Below are 20896 nucleotides of genomic sequence, written 5' to 3' on the forward strand. Positions count from 1 at the left end.
AAATTTACTTTAAATGTTGTAGACTTTTATTTTGTAGAGAAGTGTGTAGACTAAGTGTCTTTTACTTTTGATAGCGCTATGCGATTTTTCCGTATCTAAGCAAACACTTCATTTCCTTTTAAACTAATTCATTAATTTATTCATTATTAAACTAATTCATTATTCATTAATTTATTTTTTTCAACTAATTCATTTCCTTTTCCAAAATTACTTGCATGTCATCATTTAAAAACAGTGTTCTAAAAGAAAAGTTACGAAATTCTGTTTTTAGTTAAAAAATTCATAACAAAATCCAGGTGTACATAAATTTAATCTTCTGAAATTTGGAATTTCGTTTAATAAGAGTAAGTTTTAATATTTAGGAGACTCTACGTGCCTTTACAAAACTTGTAAAAGGGTATTAGCCTAATAAAGAATTAGTAGAAATATAGAAATAGCAGCTTAAACATTAGGTTATTTATGTTTATTAAGGAAGTAGAATTTATTTCTAGGAAAGAAACAAAACACCGGTTAAAAATGTTCAAAAATAAATGCACATTTGTTTTATAATTTTTACCCTAGTCTTTGAATGAGAAATTTCATTTTTAGAAGAATATTTAGTTAAATGTTTTAAATTTCTAGAGCTGAATATTAATTTTAGAAAATTTTAGTAGGACTTAGAAACTTCTCATATTTCATTGATTACATAAATCACAAAAATTTTAAATGTTATCAAGATCAAAGAATTTGCATTTCCTTTGATTCAGTTAGCAATAAAACCTATTAAATGGTTGTAGGATTGCGTCATGCGTAAGGCTGTATTTATCTAAGAATTATCATTAATACTTCTGTAATTATTATCATTAATATTTCTGCAATTATATTGATACTTCTGTAATTATTTTGCTTAAAATAGATAGCTTTAAATATTTTCGTTACAGAAAATGATTGTTTTAATCTGTAAAATGTAATTTTTAGCATGAAGCAAGAAGATATTGAGGAACTTTATTCTCAAACTGCTTCCGATTTCTCAAAAGTGTTTTAAGACCTAATAATTTAGCATTATATTATGAAGCAAATCTTTTCGTGTCAGAAACTTCTTGTTTAAAAGCGAATAATTATTAATAATTAATAAAATTTACTTATGGTTGCTTAGAGGCTGCTTAAATTTAGTTTTTTTTAAGGTACTTAATTACGAAAGGTAACTGCAATTTCTGAACAAAGTCTTTATGTTTGATTCCAATCAACAAGCTGTAAATTAATTAACGTTTCGAGAAATCAGTTTTATCATTCAAATCAAGATTTTGCTGCTTAGTGTAGAACAAAATAGCACATCATAAGGAATAATTTAAGTATTAAGAAAGCATTAAAGAATGATTTTGTGACACAAGAAATAATTTATGATGGAATGTATATTTTTAATAGGGATAGTTAATTTTATGTCTAATGTACTGAGAACAAAAACAAAAAATTTAGGTTTTAGGAGTAAAATTCATCCTGGAGTACTTTGCAGTACTGGAGATATTAATATCTATTATATACTGGATATATACTGGATTATATATCTATTATATAATATATTATATATTATATATTATATACTATATTATATATTAATATTATATACTGGAGAATATTAATACTGGAGAACTTAAGAGAACTTTGCAGTACAGACATCTGAAGTTGAGCTCGTAAGCGAAAAAACACATTAATTAATTAACGATTAATTGGCTAATTAATGTGATCCGAACGAAGTGTTTGAGAACAGAATACAGTTTTATGTTCCCTTTAAAATATTTTGAATTAATTTTAACAGAATTCTTTATTTATAAAAATTTAAAATACCACAGATTATAGTTGAAACACGGTTTCAAGTATGAGGCATATTACAAATTAGATTACTAATTTTATAAACACAAGATAGTTTTTGGTAAAAAAAAAAAAAAAAAAAAAAAAAAAAAAAAAAAAATATCTAAAAGATTTTCCAGTGAGATTTAAAACTAGGTTTGTTTTACGAATGAAAATATCACAATTTTCCTCAACGTATCCAAGGCTTGTTTCACTGTAAGGAACACCAATTATATTTGTTTCATTGTTTAAGATTTGTTTACAAGAAGCTAACTTCCTCTGCTGTTAGAGGTAGAATTTACCGGGAAATCGATGTTTTTTCAAGCTGCTTACAATGTTATCATTTTATCTAAATTAAATAAAAGTTCTTAAGCAGGAAAAATTAAGTTCAATTTCTATGCTTCCTCGTAGCTCCTTTCGAAACAGTGCATTGTTTGTAATGAATATTTTGTCTTTGTATAATGTGTATACAACTCAACATAAATTTGTAAATATAAATGCGGAAACACAGTTTCAGAAATTCGCATTATTGTTTAAATTTGTTATTATCAGTTTTACAACTTTTTGACTTTTTTGAAAACAATAGGCTGTGTTCAAAATTTTTATTTTTATTATTGTTTAAGGTAAATTTATTAAGTTCGTTTCACATTATCATGCCTAGTCATTTTTTTTTTGATAGTTTAATCAACGCTAGAACATTGGAAACTAATTCTAAGTTTGGTTATTCCAAAAATATTCAAGAACAGCTGTAAGAGAAATAATTGTCTAAAATTATGTTATATTACGGTATCTCAAATTAGGTGTATTTATAACAGGATAATTTTCAGGAATTTTATATTAGGGAAAGTTTTATGTCAAATTCCTAGAACTGCTTCCCATTGTCCTCAATCAAAGCGCTACTAATAAATAAAGAAATTTAGGAATGAACAAAAGTAAATAAGTAATCTTTTTTTGCTTTCTTTATCACGTTTTAATCTCAGATTATTTTGTAGTTTTTACACTAATAACTAAATACATTTTTAAATGCTACTTAGCGACCTTTTTTTTTTTTTTTTTTTTTTCTTTCCCACCCCCTACAATTTTTTAAAAATAACTATACATTTTGGTTGACAGCAATGTCTTTTAAATTTCTGAACGAGGTTGAAAATAACTAAAGTGAAACACTGGTAACTAATTAATTACTTAATGGCCTACTGGATGTTTGTATTAGGTACAGTGCAGTTTCATTCATTAGGAAGAAAGTAGACTATGAAGAAATCATTTTTAGATGCTAACATGAAACTGCATAAAATTTTTCTTTAATAATAGTTATATTTTTTCATCTAACTAGATGTTAAGAGCTAGATGTTAGAAAGATAAGCAATGAATAAAAATTTTAATTGCAAGCGAATTTTTAATTATAAATTAATAATACCTGGCAATTGTTTTTATTCATCCAGCAGTGACCGAGTGACAATAACCTCTGAACACAGGTAATTCCACCCAGGTTCCAGATATCTGCTTGCAGGTATACTGCATGGGCATTTTAGTAGTTGGAAAATTCCCCTCGAAGACATCCCTCCCCTTAGGCAGATACCCCCGCCTGCTCTGCAGTAATCAAATAAACCAAACAAAACCATTACTTTTATTTTTGACTGAAAATAAAGTTTTAATTTCGGAATGATTCAACTTTTTTCTCCCATTATTTTATGATAATGCAAAAAAGGGGGTAAGGAAGGGGGAAAAGGCATTTATTTAACATTATGTTAATAGAATTAAAATAGTTAAAATAGTCAGTGTGCAATAACATAATGTAATTTTTACTACGAAGAAATAAAGAGTACCATTAAAATGAAAAACTTCAGCAAAATTGTTGAACTTTATATTGCTTGAATTTTACCAATACACTTTCATCATTGGCAAAAATAATCTCCAGAGAAATAAAATTGCTGGCTTATAGATAAATTAAATATATTTTTAACTGCAAGGTTTAGAATTAAAAGTTTTCAGTATTAAAAATACTTATTGCGAATACTTCAGTTTATAAGATTTAGATCAAAAATTCAGTTTCAATAACTATGAAATTTCAATTTAGGAAAGAAATGAAATGAATGTCTTTCTTTTGATAAAACTCATTTAAAAGGAAATAAGAGAAGAAATTATTGAAAAAAAAATAATGCATAATTTTAATATTAAAAAAAACAAAATCTGAAATGTTTCAAATTTTAAATTACGTCCAAAGGGGCGTTTTTTAACATTTTGTGTGTTACCTTTCTTTATTAAATATCATGTTCCTCGCACTTAAACCATAAGATCCAGTGCAACAGCAATATCGCAAAATAGTTTTAAAACGAGCATATCTTTAGAATTTCCGATACAGAGACTCACGCGCTGGAGATAAAAATGTTTTTTCTGCACAACGTTGCCATTGCTCGCTTTGAAATCCTTGAGTTTGTTAATCAAAAATTCGTCAAAGTTTTAAAAAATAGGAAATCGATCATAAAACAAATTTCAAATTTCAAATTTGGTCTTCCACATGCTCATATTCGTTGGAGGATTACGTTATTCAAAATTCGATGACTCTATGTACCGTTGTCTTATCACAATACGAGAAATATACATACATTTATGCAGATTTTTCATTATTTAATTTCTTCAAATATAATGCAGGACTCTAACATTTTGTGGCAACAGTTTGAAAAGTGAACCGACATTTATGAGTCCGACGCAAAATGCCAAAACGAAACTAATAGTCCTTCGGGATTCAAATCCCTTTGGACTAAGAAAGGGTGAGAAGGAGAAGAAATCTTAAATAAGCGTTAAAAATTTTTAATAAGCTTCCGCTAGACTAATATTTCTTAGATCAAAATAATTTAAACTATTCCATTTCATTTGATAATTTTCATCCATTCGAAGATATTTTTTATTAACTGAGAAACAGAAGAACGTTACATTCTCATGTTATTTCGCCGTATATTATGCTATTTTAACTTCTTTTAACATCTACTACCATTTATTTTTCTAATAAACCTTATTTAATTTATTAACTATTAAACTATTGATAAACTCTATTTAATTTCTTTCTACATTTACTACTAAGAAATATTTTTTTCCAGTTGTTGTGAAACATAATTTAAATTGGGAGCTAATGTGCTTGCCATATTTATAGACTAAACAACAAAGAACACTACAGGGGGATCCGAAGAAAGTGGCATTCGTAATCATAGTATTTAAGCTTGTCGTAATAATGGTTAGTTAACTGAATCTGCTTAGAAAAAGACAGAAGCGTTTATAAGATAAATTCACGTGTATTAAAATTATAAACTAAAAAAAAAAAAAAATTAATAAATCAACCCAGGAATTAAGTTTTCATTTCAAATCTTAATAGATCAGGATTGCATTTAATGTAAATAAGAGTATATTTAGTTCAAAACAAAAGGTAATGTGTAATTATATATCAAAATTCAGTGGTCCAGAAACTAAATCATTTGATTCAAAGTAGCGGCTATAGTAACGGTAATAAAATTGAACTATAATGCTATCCAATTTCTTTATTTTAACGTATGTATTCAATAGGTCTTTTTAGAAAAGGAATGGATTAACTATGACCATAAAGCGCACAGTCCTACCTGTTTTAGGAGACATTCTTTTAAAAAAGGATTGATTTCCTAAAAATAATCGCCTCACCAGAGGCTGAGCGGTGAAATCGCTGAATACTGGTAGTTCCGATCTGGGTTCGAATCGAGGCGAACGGACTGGCTGCATCAATATTTTCGTCGTTTCGCCCCATGTCTAACATGTATACAAATCAGTTTTCCTTAGATAGTCCTCCTCGAAGGTATCTCTTCCATTCGGCAGATGGCTCTAGTGTACTTTGCCTTAATAAACAAAACAAAAAACTTAAAAAAAAAAAAAAAAAAAAATCTGAAATGTTTCAGATTTTAAATTACGTCCAAAGGGGCGTTTTTTAACATTTTGTGTGTTACCTTTCTTTATTAAATATCATGTTCCTCGCACTTAAACCATAAGATCCAGTGCAACAGCAATATCGCAAAATAGTTTTAAAACGAGCATATCTTTAGAATTTCCGATACAGAGACTCACGCGCTGGAGATAAAAATGTTTTTTCTGCACAACGTTGCCATTGCTCGCTTTGAAATCCTTGAGTTTGTTAATCAAAAATTCGTCAAAGTTTTAAAAAATAGGAAATCGATCATAAAACAAATTTCAAATTTCAAATTTGGTCTTCCACATGCTCATATTCGTTGGAGGATTACGTTATTCAAAATTCGATGACTCTATGTGCCGTTATTTTATGACAATGTGAGAAATATACATACATTTACGCAGATTTTCATTATTTAATTTCTTCAAATATAATGCAGGACTCTAACATTTTATGGCAACAGTTTGAAAAGTGAACCGACATTTATGAGTCCGACGCAAAATGCCAAAACGAAACTAATAGTCCTTCGGGATTCAAATCCCTTTGGACTAATAATTTATTCGGATTTATATTGCACTCGGATTTATATTGCACGCAGGGAAAATCACGAAAATCTTATGCTGTCAGCTCACTCGTTGGAAGACGAACGTCGATTGAACTACCAGTAATCAAGAACTTCATCCATTCATCTACTGGTGGGACTTGCGCAGAAAGGAAGAAACATAACTTAATGTAGTGTTGATTTTATTAATTTGGGTAAGCAACAATCATCTTTAAATCTGCGAAATAAACGGACAGCTATGAACAACATATCATACAAAACTTTAACGTTTTGGTTTGTACGAACCACGTTTAACGCGTGAAAATTGCTGAATCATTATTTTTAAATATTCCTCATCATTTTTAGAAATCTTCGGGATGAAAACTGCTGAATAATTATTATAAATGTAAAACTTCTGAATCTTTATCACAACATTTTAAGAACGATTTCAAAGAACTTTACAAAACAGCGTAGCTGATGCATTTATTCATCCTTTTTTTTATGAATAGTAAACTTTGTTGTTTCAGTATCTAAGGACTTTGGATAAGCGAAGAAAATATTGTAGTTTTGAATAAAATTAATTGGTCACGAGGCACTTAATTGTATGCCAAAACTGCAAATTTTAGTTTAATTCAGAATTCTTTATATTCGTAAAACAATAAATTTGTACATCAAGGTGTAGGTGTATTTAATTATGGCAAAGCACACGAGGGCTATCTGCCTAAGGGGATGAATGCCTTCGTGGAGGACTTTCTAAGGGAAACTGGCTCGTATACACGTTACACATGGGGAAAACCACGAAAACGCCCATGCAGCCAGCCCGTTCGCGGGATTCGAACCTCGGACCGAACTACCAGTGTTCAGCGACTTTACCGCTCGGCCGCTGGTGGGCTCGTACATCAAGAAAAGTATGTATAAAATTGTATTAAAAAGTTATTTTCAATGAAAGTGTTTACAAAAACAATTTGTAATTATTTAATGCTCATTTTTTAAGAGAAGGAAATTATCAAAAGAAAGAGAGATAATTTTAATTCATCTTTAAAAATGAACAAGGCACAGCTACTTAAAACAGCACGTTGGAATGACTGAGAATTATAAGATATATTTTCAAGGACTAAAAACATGAAGAATCATTTTGGAATAAATGATAGGACAGGTTTCATATTAAAAACTTAAACTTTAAACATAGCAAGGTTTTGCATCCAAAATCATTAGCATAAGAAACACAATCTTATGGTTCAAACTCAGCTAATAGATTTTTTTTTATATATATTATTATTGAAAGAGAAATCTTAAACTCAAAACTCAGAAAATTTAACTTTAAGTTTCTTTTTGAAACATGTACGTACATTTATTTTTTATTTTTCAATTAAACTTTTGAACATTTTGATGTTGTTTCTACTACTTGTATTTATTCTCGTTCATATGCCCCGTCACTGGAAATTGAAAAAAAAAAAAAAAAGTTCAGTTCAAGGTTTCGAACAAGATTTGCGTTAGTTTTTTCTTACTAAGGTATTTGTAAAGAGTAATACGAAATCTTTTTCATCCGATATGTTTTCAATGAATTTTAATCAAACAGAAGAAAGAAATTTGGAAAAATTCCTCAAATTGTTCCCTATTTATTTTAAAATTGTAGGTACTGAAAAACTGTTGATCGCACAAATTAATTTGAGGTAGATTAATAGTCCAATATTTAAAAAATATTAAAATTTTATCAAGTTTCGGATAATTTAAGTGAAGAGAAAAATTTGAATGTAGGAAAATATATAATTTCTAATAAAATTTCCTCTTTTTTTTTTTTATTAAGTAGAGTTATATGGTATTTCCCACGCCTTCTCAGCATGCCTTCGTGGTGTAATGGTTAGCAAGCTCGGCGCGTATTCGATATGTCCGGGGTTCGAGTCTCGGTGAGGGCATTGCACATTCTTCAGTTTCCTTGCTTTAAAAAAAAAAAAAAAAATCCCTATGTCCCTACAGAGTCTCTTTCAAAAGAATGAGAAGAATCATAGTTTATGGAGACTGTTGAAAAGAACAAACGTATAGTAGATGTTATTATAATAACCGCTCGAGTCCTACAAGAAAATAGTGTAATGATGCTCATTGTAGAAAACACCAATTTAATGTATTCTCATAAACGAGGTTTTTTCCTACTGGTTGATGAAAGGAAACGGTCACTATACTGAGTGGTCGTTATAGCGAGTGGTGGCTGTACAGGCATTCATATAAAAAACATACAGGCAAGTAGGCTCTTCGATATGGCTGGATGTCTTGAAACATGAAAAACAGAGAAAGCTGCTTTTTTCTAATCACATGCATTTGAATAAATGGATGCATTCTAAAAATATTAATATTAGACTCGTCCACAGTTTTCGCATTTTACCGCTTTTAATAGTGAAGAAGCTTTTAAAACTTCCCGCGCAAATATTGCCGTTCTCTGCTGTGCTGCCGCTGTATTTCTCCGCGGAATATCTTATCCATAAATAATGTTAGCGAATAATGTTGTCAATTAACTATATTACTTACTAATGTGCAATGTTTTGTCATTCACTTCGTTACTAACTTGAATCAACAGCCTGGAGAGATCGCAAATATATCACCATGTGTCCATTCCCCCGCAGTTCCAATCATTATTAACTTCCCATCCTCTCCCATAGTAGAAAAGAACAAGAAACCGGTTAGTCCAGACGAAAAGCGCCAGGCCATAAATCGGAGACTTCGCAGTCGAAATGTATTTACAATGGACATATATATGCGAATACTTAAGAATGTTGGGTTAGCGAATGCAAGCTCTCGGGCCGGCGGGGAGCTGGGAATCAACACACGCACACTTGTCGGGGCGCCCCGGGGGCCCGGGAAGAAATCGATTCCCAAAACATACAAGTCACGGGGTGAACCGTAGGAGGGGAGCATCCGGGCCGGATTTCAGGGCCCCTTCGTCTTTCGTATACGGTGCCAGAAAGCGGGGTGTGGAACAAGTTCATTTGCCACCTGCCCGGTAACGAAATGAGAGCAGTGTCTTTATGGGGTAGTTAGTCACATCTTTCTCCATAATTTAACGGAATCCGCTACTGGGGATGAATGTATATTAGCCATGAAGATAGAATGAGAAGATATTTATTTTACCTTTCCATTCCCTGCTGGAGCTAATTATGCGAAATCAAACGTGATCAACATATTAATTTTTTAAATTTTAAATCAGTGATACTATCATGTAATGCTAAATGTGCTCACAGGATACAAACAACTGTAAAAAATATGTTTTTCAAATTTTAGCCAATGACGATCGAAAACTAAAGAAAACCTTCTAGTACTCTGAAAGCTGCCCAAAATGAATAAAATATTGGGTCTAGGATAATAGTATTTTATGGTATAGGGTTTTGTTAAATTGTAATAACAGTTATTAGTCCAAAGAAGCTTTGTCCCTGAAGGACAATTGTTTTCGTTTTGCGATTTTGCGTTGGTTTACTATAAATGTCCGTCTCACTTTTCAAACTGTTGCCACCAAATGTTAGAGTCCTGCATTATATTTGAAGAAATTAAATAATGAAAAGTCTGCATACATGTATGTATATTTCTCGCATTGTGATAAAACAACGGTACATAGAGCCATCGAATTTTGAATGACGTAATCCTCCTGCGAATATGGGCATGTGGAAGTCCAAATTTGGAATTTGTTTTATGATCGATTTCATATTTTGTAAAACTTTAACAATTTTTTTTATTAACAAATTCGAGGATTTCAAAGAGAACAATGGCGATGTTGTACAGAAAAAACATTTTTATTTATTTTATTTTATTTTATTTTTTTCCAGCGCGCGATCTGTATTGGAAATTCTAAAGATATGCTCAATTTAAAATTATCTTGCGGTATTGCTCTTGAACTGAAGTTTATGGTTTAAGTGCGAAGAACGTGATATTTAATAAATGAAGGTAACAGACAAAATGTTAAAAAAAAAAAAAAAAAAAAAAAAAAAAAGACCGCCCCTTTGAACGTAATTTAACCTTTCAAATTTTCTTTCCTTTTTTAATATTTTGACCCTCTTCTGAGTTCTCTTATTTCCCCTCGCTTTTCCTCTCCAGGATGCAAATTAAGTAGGTAAACAAGAATATTTAAACAGCTGAAACAAAAAGGTTAGATAAAGAGTGCTTTCGCTGCTGTGAAACGCACGTTTGTCGTTTTGTTCTTCAGCTGTTAATTTTAGTAGCGGTTACGCATTATGGCCGTCTAGTTCGTATAACGCCAGTATAGGTTCTGAGTTAGCCTGTGAGGTTTAGACATGAAATTGTGTGGTCCAGCACTACTCTTAACTTTAAATTTACTGTTAAATTACCTTTAAGATTTCGCCGCAAGTAGTCGGTGCTGTTGCATGCACGTAAGTCTGTACCTTTTACACCCTTTCCTTGTTGTATTCATCTTCACGCCTGTGCGAGAATTCGCAAAAGGTTTGACATCCAAGTAGTCACATTGCATGATAGCCAAGAAGATTAGATTTTATAATGGTAATATCTTGGTTCTTGGTTCATCAGTATAATACTTGGTTATATCTTGGTTCACCATTAGCTGCTTTCCAAATCAACTCTTTTTCAACGGTAAACAAATAAAGTTCCATCTCCGTCTAAAAAAACGCACTCGGAAAAATAACCAGAGTTGTGATTTTTCATGTGAAAAATATCCGCAAAGAAAAACACCGAAACGGAGAAAAGTCCAAAGAGAATATGGCTATAGGGATAAAAGCCCGCATGAAAGAAAGCCTGTACGGATGTGGTTTGGTTTGGTTTTATTAGGTTACGGCAAAGCACTCGAGGGCTATCTACCTTAAGAGAGGGATGCCTTCGTGGAGGACTTTCTAAGGGAAACTGACTCGTATACACGTTACACATGGGGAAAACCATGAAAACGCCCATGCAGCCAGCCCGTTCGCGAGATTCGAACCTCGGACCGAGCTACCAGTGTTCAGCGACGTTACCGCTCGGCCGCTGCTGGGCCCCTTGCGCGGATGTGTGTAAATAAATATATACATTATATTTGCGTGCTTGCATGCACAAAAACTAATTTTCTTATTATGTTCGGTTTGAACAAAGAAAGATCTAGATAACAGAGGCTTTCGCCAACAGGATGCTTTTGATATCCCTATGCGAATTTTTTTAAAAAAACTGTTATTCTTTAACAAAATCAACACATTGATTACAAACCCAGAAATTACCTTAAAAATCTATGTTCTTGTGGATTATGTTTTACTCGTTTTCATTTCGAAGTTTTACTCTTAGCCGAAAAGAATTAGAATTGTACAGTTTTATTCAGAAGTTATATTTTGGTACTTGATGTTTGGCTAGTTTCTATTTCTCTTGAAATTTCTCATAATTTGTTTTGGAAGTCCTGGTTAAATTTAACCCCCAAGCTTTGCTCAGAATGGAAGCCTTTTATTTAAGGATACCATTTAAGGGCTTTCAGGTAAATTAATGGTTCCAAAGAAACATGTTACTTAAAGATATCATAAATAAATATATTTAATACTATGATAAGTGTAATAGCATTACACAAGCATGTATATTTGTATCTTCAATTCTTTTCTATGTATGTGAGAAATTGATAATAATTAAATAAAACAATTATATGTTCATCAATGATCATAAGACATGAAAATGAAGGTTTTTTTTTTTTTTTTTTTTTTTTTTGAAATCCTGGTTTATTCTGAAATCATATTTTGGTACTCGATGTTTAGCTAGGTTTTATGTCTCATGAAATTTCTCATGCTCTATCTTCAAATCTTTTCTATTTATGGGACAAATTGATAATAATTAAACAAAACGAATATATGTTCATCATGATCATAAGAAAATGAAGGTTTTGTTTTGGAAGTCCCGGTTAAATTTAAGCCCCACGCTTTGCTCAGAATGGAAGCCTTTTATTTAAGGATACAATTTAAGGGCTTTCAGGTAAATTAATGGTTCCAAAGAAACATATTACTTCAAAGGTATTATAAATAAATATATTTAATACTATGAAAAGTGTAGTAGCATTGCAAAAGCATGTATATTTGTAACATAAAAGATTCGTGAAAAGCATTTGGCAGAGGTAGTTCTAAATTTATTTTTGCAATATTTGTGGTGAATTATAACAGAAAAAAAAAAAAAAAAAAAAAAACTAAAAGCATAGGTAGAATATTTAAACATAATTTGTTGAGCAACTGTTTGAGAAAGCTATTTGTCTTGAAACGCCTATTGAAAGTGATGTCCTTTTCACTTGCGAATAAATAAATAATTAAAGAGAGATTGCTAATTCTTTATCACAGTGTGCCATTGTAAAAAAAAAAAAATAATAATAATAACTGAAAAATGCTCTTATGCAATAGCTTTTACGTCGGATGATTATCTTGTAATAATGAATGAATGGATTATTCGTCCCATTTTTTTCGTTTCTTTTTACATTAATGGTTACATTTAAGAGAGAACATATTTTTGAGTACTTAAAAGTGAAGTTTCAAGTTTTATAACATAAGTTCCGATATGTTATTTCAAACCGTGAACTTTAATGCAAGGAGTTAGTTACTAGATAATAAATGCGTTAAATGGAAAAACTGTTGCCTCGGAATTTAGAATCCTTTAAACTAAATTGTGATGTAGCCGTTCCTCAATAGACACTAATGCCGGCTAGCTTTAAAAGGATTTATTAACAGAGCACACAGGAACGGTTACAAACAAAAAAAATATACATAAAAAATGAAACATATACCAAATGGAACATCAAACATTTGAATAACAGAGACATAGTAAACTATCATCATGGCGGCTGGAGGTCGACTGACGTTTTTTATATCGCCACGAGATGGCGTTTAAATAAAATAGTTCGGTTACAGTTCATGAGTTCATGGCGTGAATAAAATAGTTCAATTACAATTAAATAGGTCTGTTACAAAATATATATCTTTTCGACAAATCAGAAATTCAAAAGCTCTCTTTCCCTTATAATATATGTAGAGGAAATGGCGACATTAATAAAAGATACCCACCCCCACTTACATTTAAATAGATTGTATGATACTTCATCATTGTAAAAGCTTTATAGATAATTTCTTTCATCTTAACATTCTTTTGACAAAAAGAATAAACGGCATGATGTATTTGACATTATTTTATCACGTGAGTTTTGTTCATCTTATCAGAACCGATCGCAAAAAAAATTAATTCTTTTAAATTCTATCAGGATCAGATAAAAAAAAAAAGTTACTTGATTCAACAAACATAAAGAACTCTGAAAGGAGCGTTATGGTAAGCGTACTTTAAATTTTAAAAGATATTTAAAATAGCAAAAAGTGTTGTAAATTTTTATATTTGATTTCATGCATGAGATGCAAGGAAATAATTATTGATTTTAAGTGACTTCAATATGCAAGGTAATTTAACGTAAGATGAAAGTTTTAGTTAGTTTCAGTTAGTTATCATTTCTGATATAATCGCTGTGTATTCAAAATATATTTTATTTATTTATTCTATGTCATTTTTGTCATTTTTAATGTTCTTAGCCAGTAACTGCAAAAATATTGTCGTCCTAGCTTTAGTGTTTTTCCTACTTTCACTTTTCTCTCTCTTCTTTCTGACGAAAAGAAAAAAAAAAAAAAAAAAAAAAAAAAAAATTACTAACAAGCAATATGAAACAGGTAGCTTTAATAATCCTTTTCTACGATTTCAGTGTTTATTTCAGTCATTAAAGGTTAGTTTTTTAATGTTAGTCTTTCGAAGGGAAAGAGTTTTAATAATCGAAATCTATCAAAATCGTAAAAAACAACCTTGTATTTTACGATTTTGATTGTCACATTAGCGTGTTTTTCTTCTAGTCTAATGAAATATACTTCAAATAAAGCTCTTCCCCACCCCCACCCCATATTAAATTCTACAGTGATGTGTTTTCCGTCTATTTCGTCTATTTGATATTTTAGTCTGGTCTGTTAGAAAAATCTTTCTATAGAAATTCTATGGAATTTTTTAAATAAAAAAATTCATTTTACATAATATGTAATATAGGATGATATTAAGTCTTAAAAACGTTTTCAGATTTAAGCCGATTACGATATTTAACAATTCTAAACTTATTAAGCAGCTTTTGATAATTATTAGCTGAAAATATCAATACATAGTTATAATTTTTTTTAATTGTCACTTTGCATAATAAGACTTGCCCAACTCAGCTAGCTGATTAAAAACTATGAATTGTCATTCAGATATTATGGATTGTAAAATTTTTACACGTTATGCTAAGTTCTTTCAAAATTATTTGAATGAATTCAAACCTTAGTTGAATTTTAATTTAATTTTCTGAGACTTGAATCATTTTTCAGTATAAACTGTGTTTATGAAAGACTGTAAAAGGATAACTCTTTTAAATACTTCTAAATTGTGATAAATGAAAAGTTAAAAATATTGTAGAAAACACGAATAAATAGAAAATTAATAAGACTAAACAAATAACATGGCTATGTAGGGTATATATAAAAAGATCACACTACAATATTAATAAGTACTATTGATAGTAGATCCACAGTTTCAATTTAAGAAAGGAATCAAATAAGGTATGTTCCTGACTTCGAAAATTTTGGTTATGCAACACCTTTTAGTAAAAACATGCTTATATAGACCTTATATAAATGCTTATATAAACATTTAAATGCTTATATAGACCTCATACGGAAACGTATCATGGAAAAAAAATATTTTCCACAAACAAGTTAGTTAAAAAGAATTATCCGCATATTAACAAAAATCATGAAAACTTAATTTAAATTTTAGGTAATGGATTAAGTTTTTGGAGGAAAATTTCTGAAAGCTATCTTTTAAGGCAGAGAAGGAAATATTCCTAATTCTCATTGAAATCCACGTTCGAATTCGAAGGAGAAATGCTAGAACTCAGAATCTGAAGAAATTAAATTTTAATATGTCCTCTAAAACTCTCATTTCCCCCTCCCCATTCTCTACATATCAGATGAAAAGGATCTGATTGATTTATTTCTAAAATGTTTATCTCTCCTGTATATTAATTATTATATTTCATAAAATTTGTTATTCTACAAAGAAATCTTTGATAGAACAAAGAACAAATGAAACTTTTTTTGTAGCGAATCCGTATGATAAATCTAAATTTAATGTATTTTTAAAGAAAGATACTGCATTGAAAAATGATGAAAATAGTCATAATCCTTTTTGTTCAATTTTCTAATTTTGAACTATTAGCTTAGGGCCAAATATTCAAAAGTCAGTCAGTCGCATAATCGTTTTGAAAAGAGATAGAAACAAGTAGTATGACAAAAGGATCCCTTTTGAATATCACTAAGTAACTTGAAATAAATTCATATTTTTTAATCACATTTGCTTAGTTTATGACAGGATTATAGTTATGTGAATTATTTTTTTTTCTAATTCAGTCTACTATTTGGTAATCATAACGAAATTTAATAATTTTAAATGTATTTCTTCATAAGCGAATTTTGGGTGTAGTTGGAAGAGGGTGAAATCGTATCGGTTTCATCATTTTCGTTTACAAAGAAAAATGAAATGGTGATAACTCCTATTATTACTGCAAGTAATATAAACGTAAATCAAAATAAACAAGAATCGATAATTTTCATAAACTTTTTAGTTAAACTAATTTTATAGTTACATAAAATTCGCCATGTCTTTTGAAAGAAAATATACAGTTTTTCCTTAAACTGTATAATCTTTTTCTTTCTAAAATATTTTTAAAATCTTTTTTTTTTTCTAAAATCTTTTTAAAATCTTTTTCTTTCTAAAATATTTTTAAAATCTTTTTCTTTCTAAAATATTTTTTAAATCTTTTTCTTTCTAAAATATATTTAAAATCTTTTTCTTTCTAAAATATTTTTTAAATCTTTTTCTTTCTAAAATCTTTTAAAAATCGTTTTTAAATCTTTTTCTTTTAAAATCTTTTTAAAATCTTTTTCTTTCTAAAATCTTTTTAAATCTTTTTCTTTCTAAAATCTTTTTAAAATCTTTTTCTTTCTAAAATCATTGTTTCTTTCTAAAATTTCTTAAAATCTGCGTCTACAGAGCCAAAATTTTAACATTTCTCAGCTACAATAATATTATGAAGTTAATAGGGAAGTCTGCTGTTTCCTTTGATTTGTCGGAATTATTTCTAAATTTATATTTATCCTACTTAATATTGCTCTATCTCATTGTCCTATATCTGTCTATTCTCTCATTATTTAGAAAAAATTAATGATCAAAATGTTGTCTTAAGTAATGGTACTTACAACGATAAAATTTTAATTTTATTAAGTTTATTTCTACAGTGTTCTCATATAAAGGCCATTTCACCATTTTCTGTGTTGAAACTGTGGTTGTTTTGGCCAATATTAGAGGCTTGGACTTGATTATAAATTGTTTCTCACTAAGCCTACTATCACATATAAAATCAAAAAGTAATTTACGATTACTTTTTGATTTTGATTTTATCAAAAAGTAATCTCTTTAAATAGATTAATGCGAAATATTTTAAATTTCTCATTAAAACTAAACTTGTTCGAAGGAATTTACCAGCACTTTTGAAACAAAAGTACATTATTATAAATTCCTCCTTCCACTTAAACCTATTTAAAGGGTTCGACCAATTTAAATCTGAACATGGGAAAAGGTATCACAATGTGATGCCACTCAAATAATAACTTATAAAAGTTAATTTCGAATTAAAATTTCTTCGTATTTTTGAGTGCAGATAGACGGATACTTGGGTTTCTTTACTACAATAACCCATCAAGGTTCTTAAAGTACCTGCTCAAATATTTATAACTGAAACAAACTTAGCTAGATAAAAAGCAGTCAATTCAGGTTATATTGTTTTATGGAATACCCTTCAAACCTATATCACGATATTTGTTTGGCTCACGCCAGTTTCCGTGACAAGAGATATAAGTGTTTCTCTAGCACAGGAAAACGAGACAGAGATTTAATTGGATTTTTTTCTTCTCTACAGCTAATGGTGGGAAACACTAGCACGAGCTCTGTGTCTTCTCCGTGCTGTGGAGGTGACTCCTCTGGGCGCACATCGTCGGGGGTGGATTCCTCTTCAATATGTTCTTTGCCTGCCACCTATGATTCCAGGTTGCTTACTACGTACCACCCGCGGCTGTATGAACCCCAGGCCTACCCCAACTTTACAGGGGTCGACTCTTCAGCCTTCTATCCTTCACTGGTAAGTTACCATTTGCTGATTTTCTTCACAGCAGCATTATTTCAATAAAATAGCATTTTAAATCTTCTTGCAAAGAGTGGTGTGGGAAAATTGTGGAAAAGTTATTTCAGCAGTTGTTTCTTTTTAAATTTTGGTCTAAAATGATACAAAATTAAACGAAATGTACTTTATATTTAACGGTCATAAAAATATTTCAAACATAGTAATTGATGGCGTTTTAATATTTTCTTGGAATGCAAATTTGTTGCTATCGTAATCATAGCCTATGATGCTTATACATCGATATATTTGAAATTGAACTGAATTTCAGTGAAAGAAGAGAATTTAACGACAGGATCGAAAATTTTTATTATACGGGGTATCTCTTAATTTTCGGCAGTTTACATGTAAATTATTCAAAATATAAAAGTAATTCAAAATGTAAATTATTCAAAATCTAAATATTTTTTCAAAGGATAAGTGTCATCTAGTATAGACATCAATAACGTCAGAAAAATAATCAGATGAGAATGTCTTTCAAGTGAATGACTGTCAAAGAATGCAAATCAAGAAAAATTTTGTTATTATCTCTCTACGGTAATGAATCATTTCATTCGATTTTAGAAAGCTATTTTAGGAAATCTACATACGCAATGCCAGATCATATTCGAGATGTCTTTTTGAGCTCTATCGATCACCATCTGTATGCAGGTTGGAGGAGAAAAAGTGCATGGTTCTAAAAATATCCATCATTTGAAGCGAGTAATGACGTGGTATGTTGTTCTCTGAAGAGTTCCATTTCGTTTACCATCCAAGAGATAAAAAATATACTTTGGAAAAGCCTCAAGCCTAAAAAAAAGTGTTTCTTTTAATCTGTTCATCAAATTCACAGAGTGTGCCCGAATGACAGAGTTTGCCACCTGGAATCTTTTGAGTATTCAAGTCAAAACTATTCTACTTACTGAAATTACTGCTTCTATTAAAAGATGATATCATGACGAAAATAATCACAAGCGTTCTTAGTATTTGCGATACTTTTGAAAATTTTGGATGATGATGCATTTCAAACAGGAGAAAGGCTTGATGTTGAACTCAACCTTCCCTTCAAGAGAGGCGTTAGATTGCTAAAGAAATCTATGAGGACTGTTGAACAAATTTCTGAACATTTCATTTTCGAACTGCTAGCACTATTTTGTCATTTTCCGACAATGACCACTTCTATGGCCATAATTGATGGCCTTTTTATTGTCGAGGCATCTAATAGGCCTCCTATGAAGGGGCGGATATACAGTTAGTTACCTCCTATGTAGGTGACAGGTGACGGAGGACGGGGACGCCTGGCGTCTAATAGAGGTAAACAAGCATATGTCCCACACCCTCCCCTATCCAGACGCAACAACTCCCTGAAGCCCCATAAGGGCGCACCGGGAGTTTATCGATACTTCAACATAAATTACTACTTACTCATAAATTACTGCCTACTGATAACATATAAATTCTGCTTATTCGTAAATTATCGCATACACATAAGTTACTGCTTGTACCTGAATTACTGCTTACACATAAATTACTGCTTGCACATGAAATACTGCTTACATTAATATGATTACATCAATATGGTGCATTAATATGATGCTCAGTTACATATACATGCTACATTACGCGTTAATTTGATACATAATTACACATTATTGTAGGGGCGGACAGTTACAACCATGCCTTCTCCGGGATTTGAACCCGGGCCTTTGAGTATCGTAGTCGGTTCCCCTAGCCTCTATACCAGGACCACCAGGGGCCGAGCGGTAACGTCGCTGAACACTGGTAGTTCAGTCTGAGGTTCGAATCCCGCGAACGGGCTGGCTGCATGGGTGTTTTCTTGGTTTTAACCATGTGTAACGTGTATACGAGCCAGTTTTCCTTAAAACGTCCTCCACGTAGGCATCCCTCCCTTAAAGCAGATAGCCCTCGAGTGCTTTGCTGTAATCTAATAAACCAAACCATAGACCAAATTAGCCTCTATACCGTCTGGGCGGCAAACTTCCGAACATTCTTCCCTTTAAATGTATTAAGATAACAAAACAGCTTCCTTTACTGTTTGGAGAAGATATAAGAAAACAACTTTTATAACGTACGCTAAATAATTTCGTATGCAGCATACCATGCCCAGTGTAAAAGTGAAGATTACTTCATGCTGGCAAAAGTTGTGTGCTCTGAAGTTCGTCAACAGGGTTGAACAGTTTAATGTTTGTCATTTCTGAATGAATTACAAAGATAACAGTGTTGCTCTAACATTGTTGTTTCATGTTCAGGTTTCTGTGAAGGTTCCTGTTTCTAACATATAGTGATAACTATTCATGTTGCATGAAATTTGTCATTTTTTATTTAGATATATTTAAAAAAAAATCTGAAAGCTTTCAGATTTTACATTATGAATCGACAATATCGATTCATAAATCATTAGCAGAGTTTCCATTTGAAAACATTCTAAAAAAAAAAAAAAAAAAAAAAATCTGAAAGGTTTCAGATTTTAAATTACGCCCAGAGGGGCGTTTTTTTAACACTTTGTGTGTTACCTTTGTTAAATAGTATAGTCTTCGCACTTAAACCATAAAATTCAGTTCAACAGCAATATCGCAAAATAATTTTAAAATGAGCATGTCTTTAGAATTTCCCATACACAGTCTCGCGCACTGAAGATAAAAATGTTTTTTTTTTTTTTTTTTTTTTTTTTTTTCCTTACAGTGTTGTGCCATTGCTCGCTTTGAAATCGTTGAGTTTGTTAATTAAAAATTTGTTAAAATGTTACAAATATGAATTAGATATTAAAACAAATTCAAAATTAGGGCTTCCGTATGCCCATATTCGGTGGAGGATTACCTTATTCATAATTTTATGTCTCTAGGTACCGTTGTTTTATCGCAAAGTGAGAAACATAAATACATTTATGCAAATTTTTCACTATTTAATTTCTTTAAATCTAACACAGGTCGATAATATTTGGTGGCAACAATTTGAAAAGTGAAACAGACATTTAAAGTTTTCAACGTAAAATGCCAAAACGAAATTAATAACTCTTCTGGGCTACTGCCCTTCGGGCTAATAATTAAATGAGAAATAAAAAAAATACGATTTTTACATTTTCAAATAGTACGGAAATGAAATAACTGCAAATAGAATAGCAGTTGGAAATTTTAATGATTTATTAGATAATTTACTTAAAATGCGTTAGTAGAAAAGAAAAAGAATTTTACCAACATTGAAAGTCATATATACGATATGCATGCACTCAAAATATGTTGCAATCATTTATACAGGTCGCTTTCAAGTAAATTAAGAACATTCGTGTAAAAAAATCCAATCTTTTCCAGTGTATCAAAAGACTTTAAAATCTTAATATAATTGAAGCCTTTGTTGTGCAGCT

General features: G+C 30.6%; 1 protein-coding gene across 1 annotated transcript in view; it reads left to right on the top strand.

Moving 5' to 3' along the window:
- The window catches only part of LOC118188361 (uncharacterized), a 131022-nt gene that overhangs the window by 9134 nt on the left and 100992 nt on the right, over positions 1 to 20896 (top strand). Inside the window, exon 2 of the mRNA XM_035358776.2 lies at positions 17278 to 17496. Coding sequence (XP_035214667.2) covers positions 17278 to 17496 — 219 coding nt within the window. The remainder of the gene's footprint in view (positions 1 to 17277; positions 17497 to 20896) is intronic.

Source organism: Stegodyphus dumicola, chromosome 6 (genome assembly GCF_044657685.1).
Source record: "Stegodyphus dumicola isolate Sdum_Otavi_A_Nest chromosome 6, ASM4465768v1".
Classification (NCBI taxonomy): Eukaryota; Metazoa; Arthropoda; class Arachnida; order Araneae; family Eresidae; genus Stegodyphus; species Stegodyphus dumicola.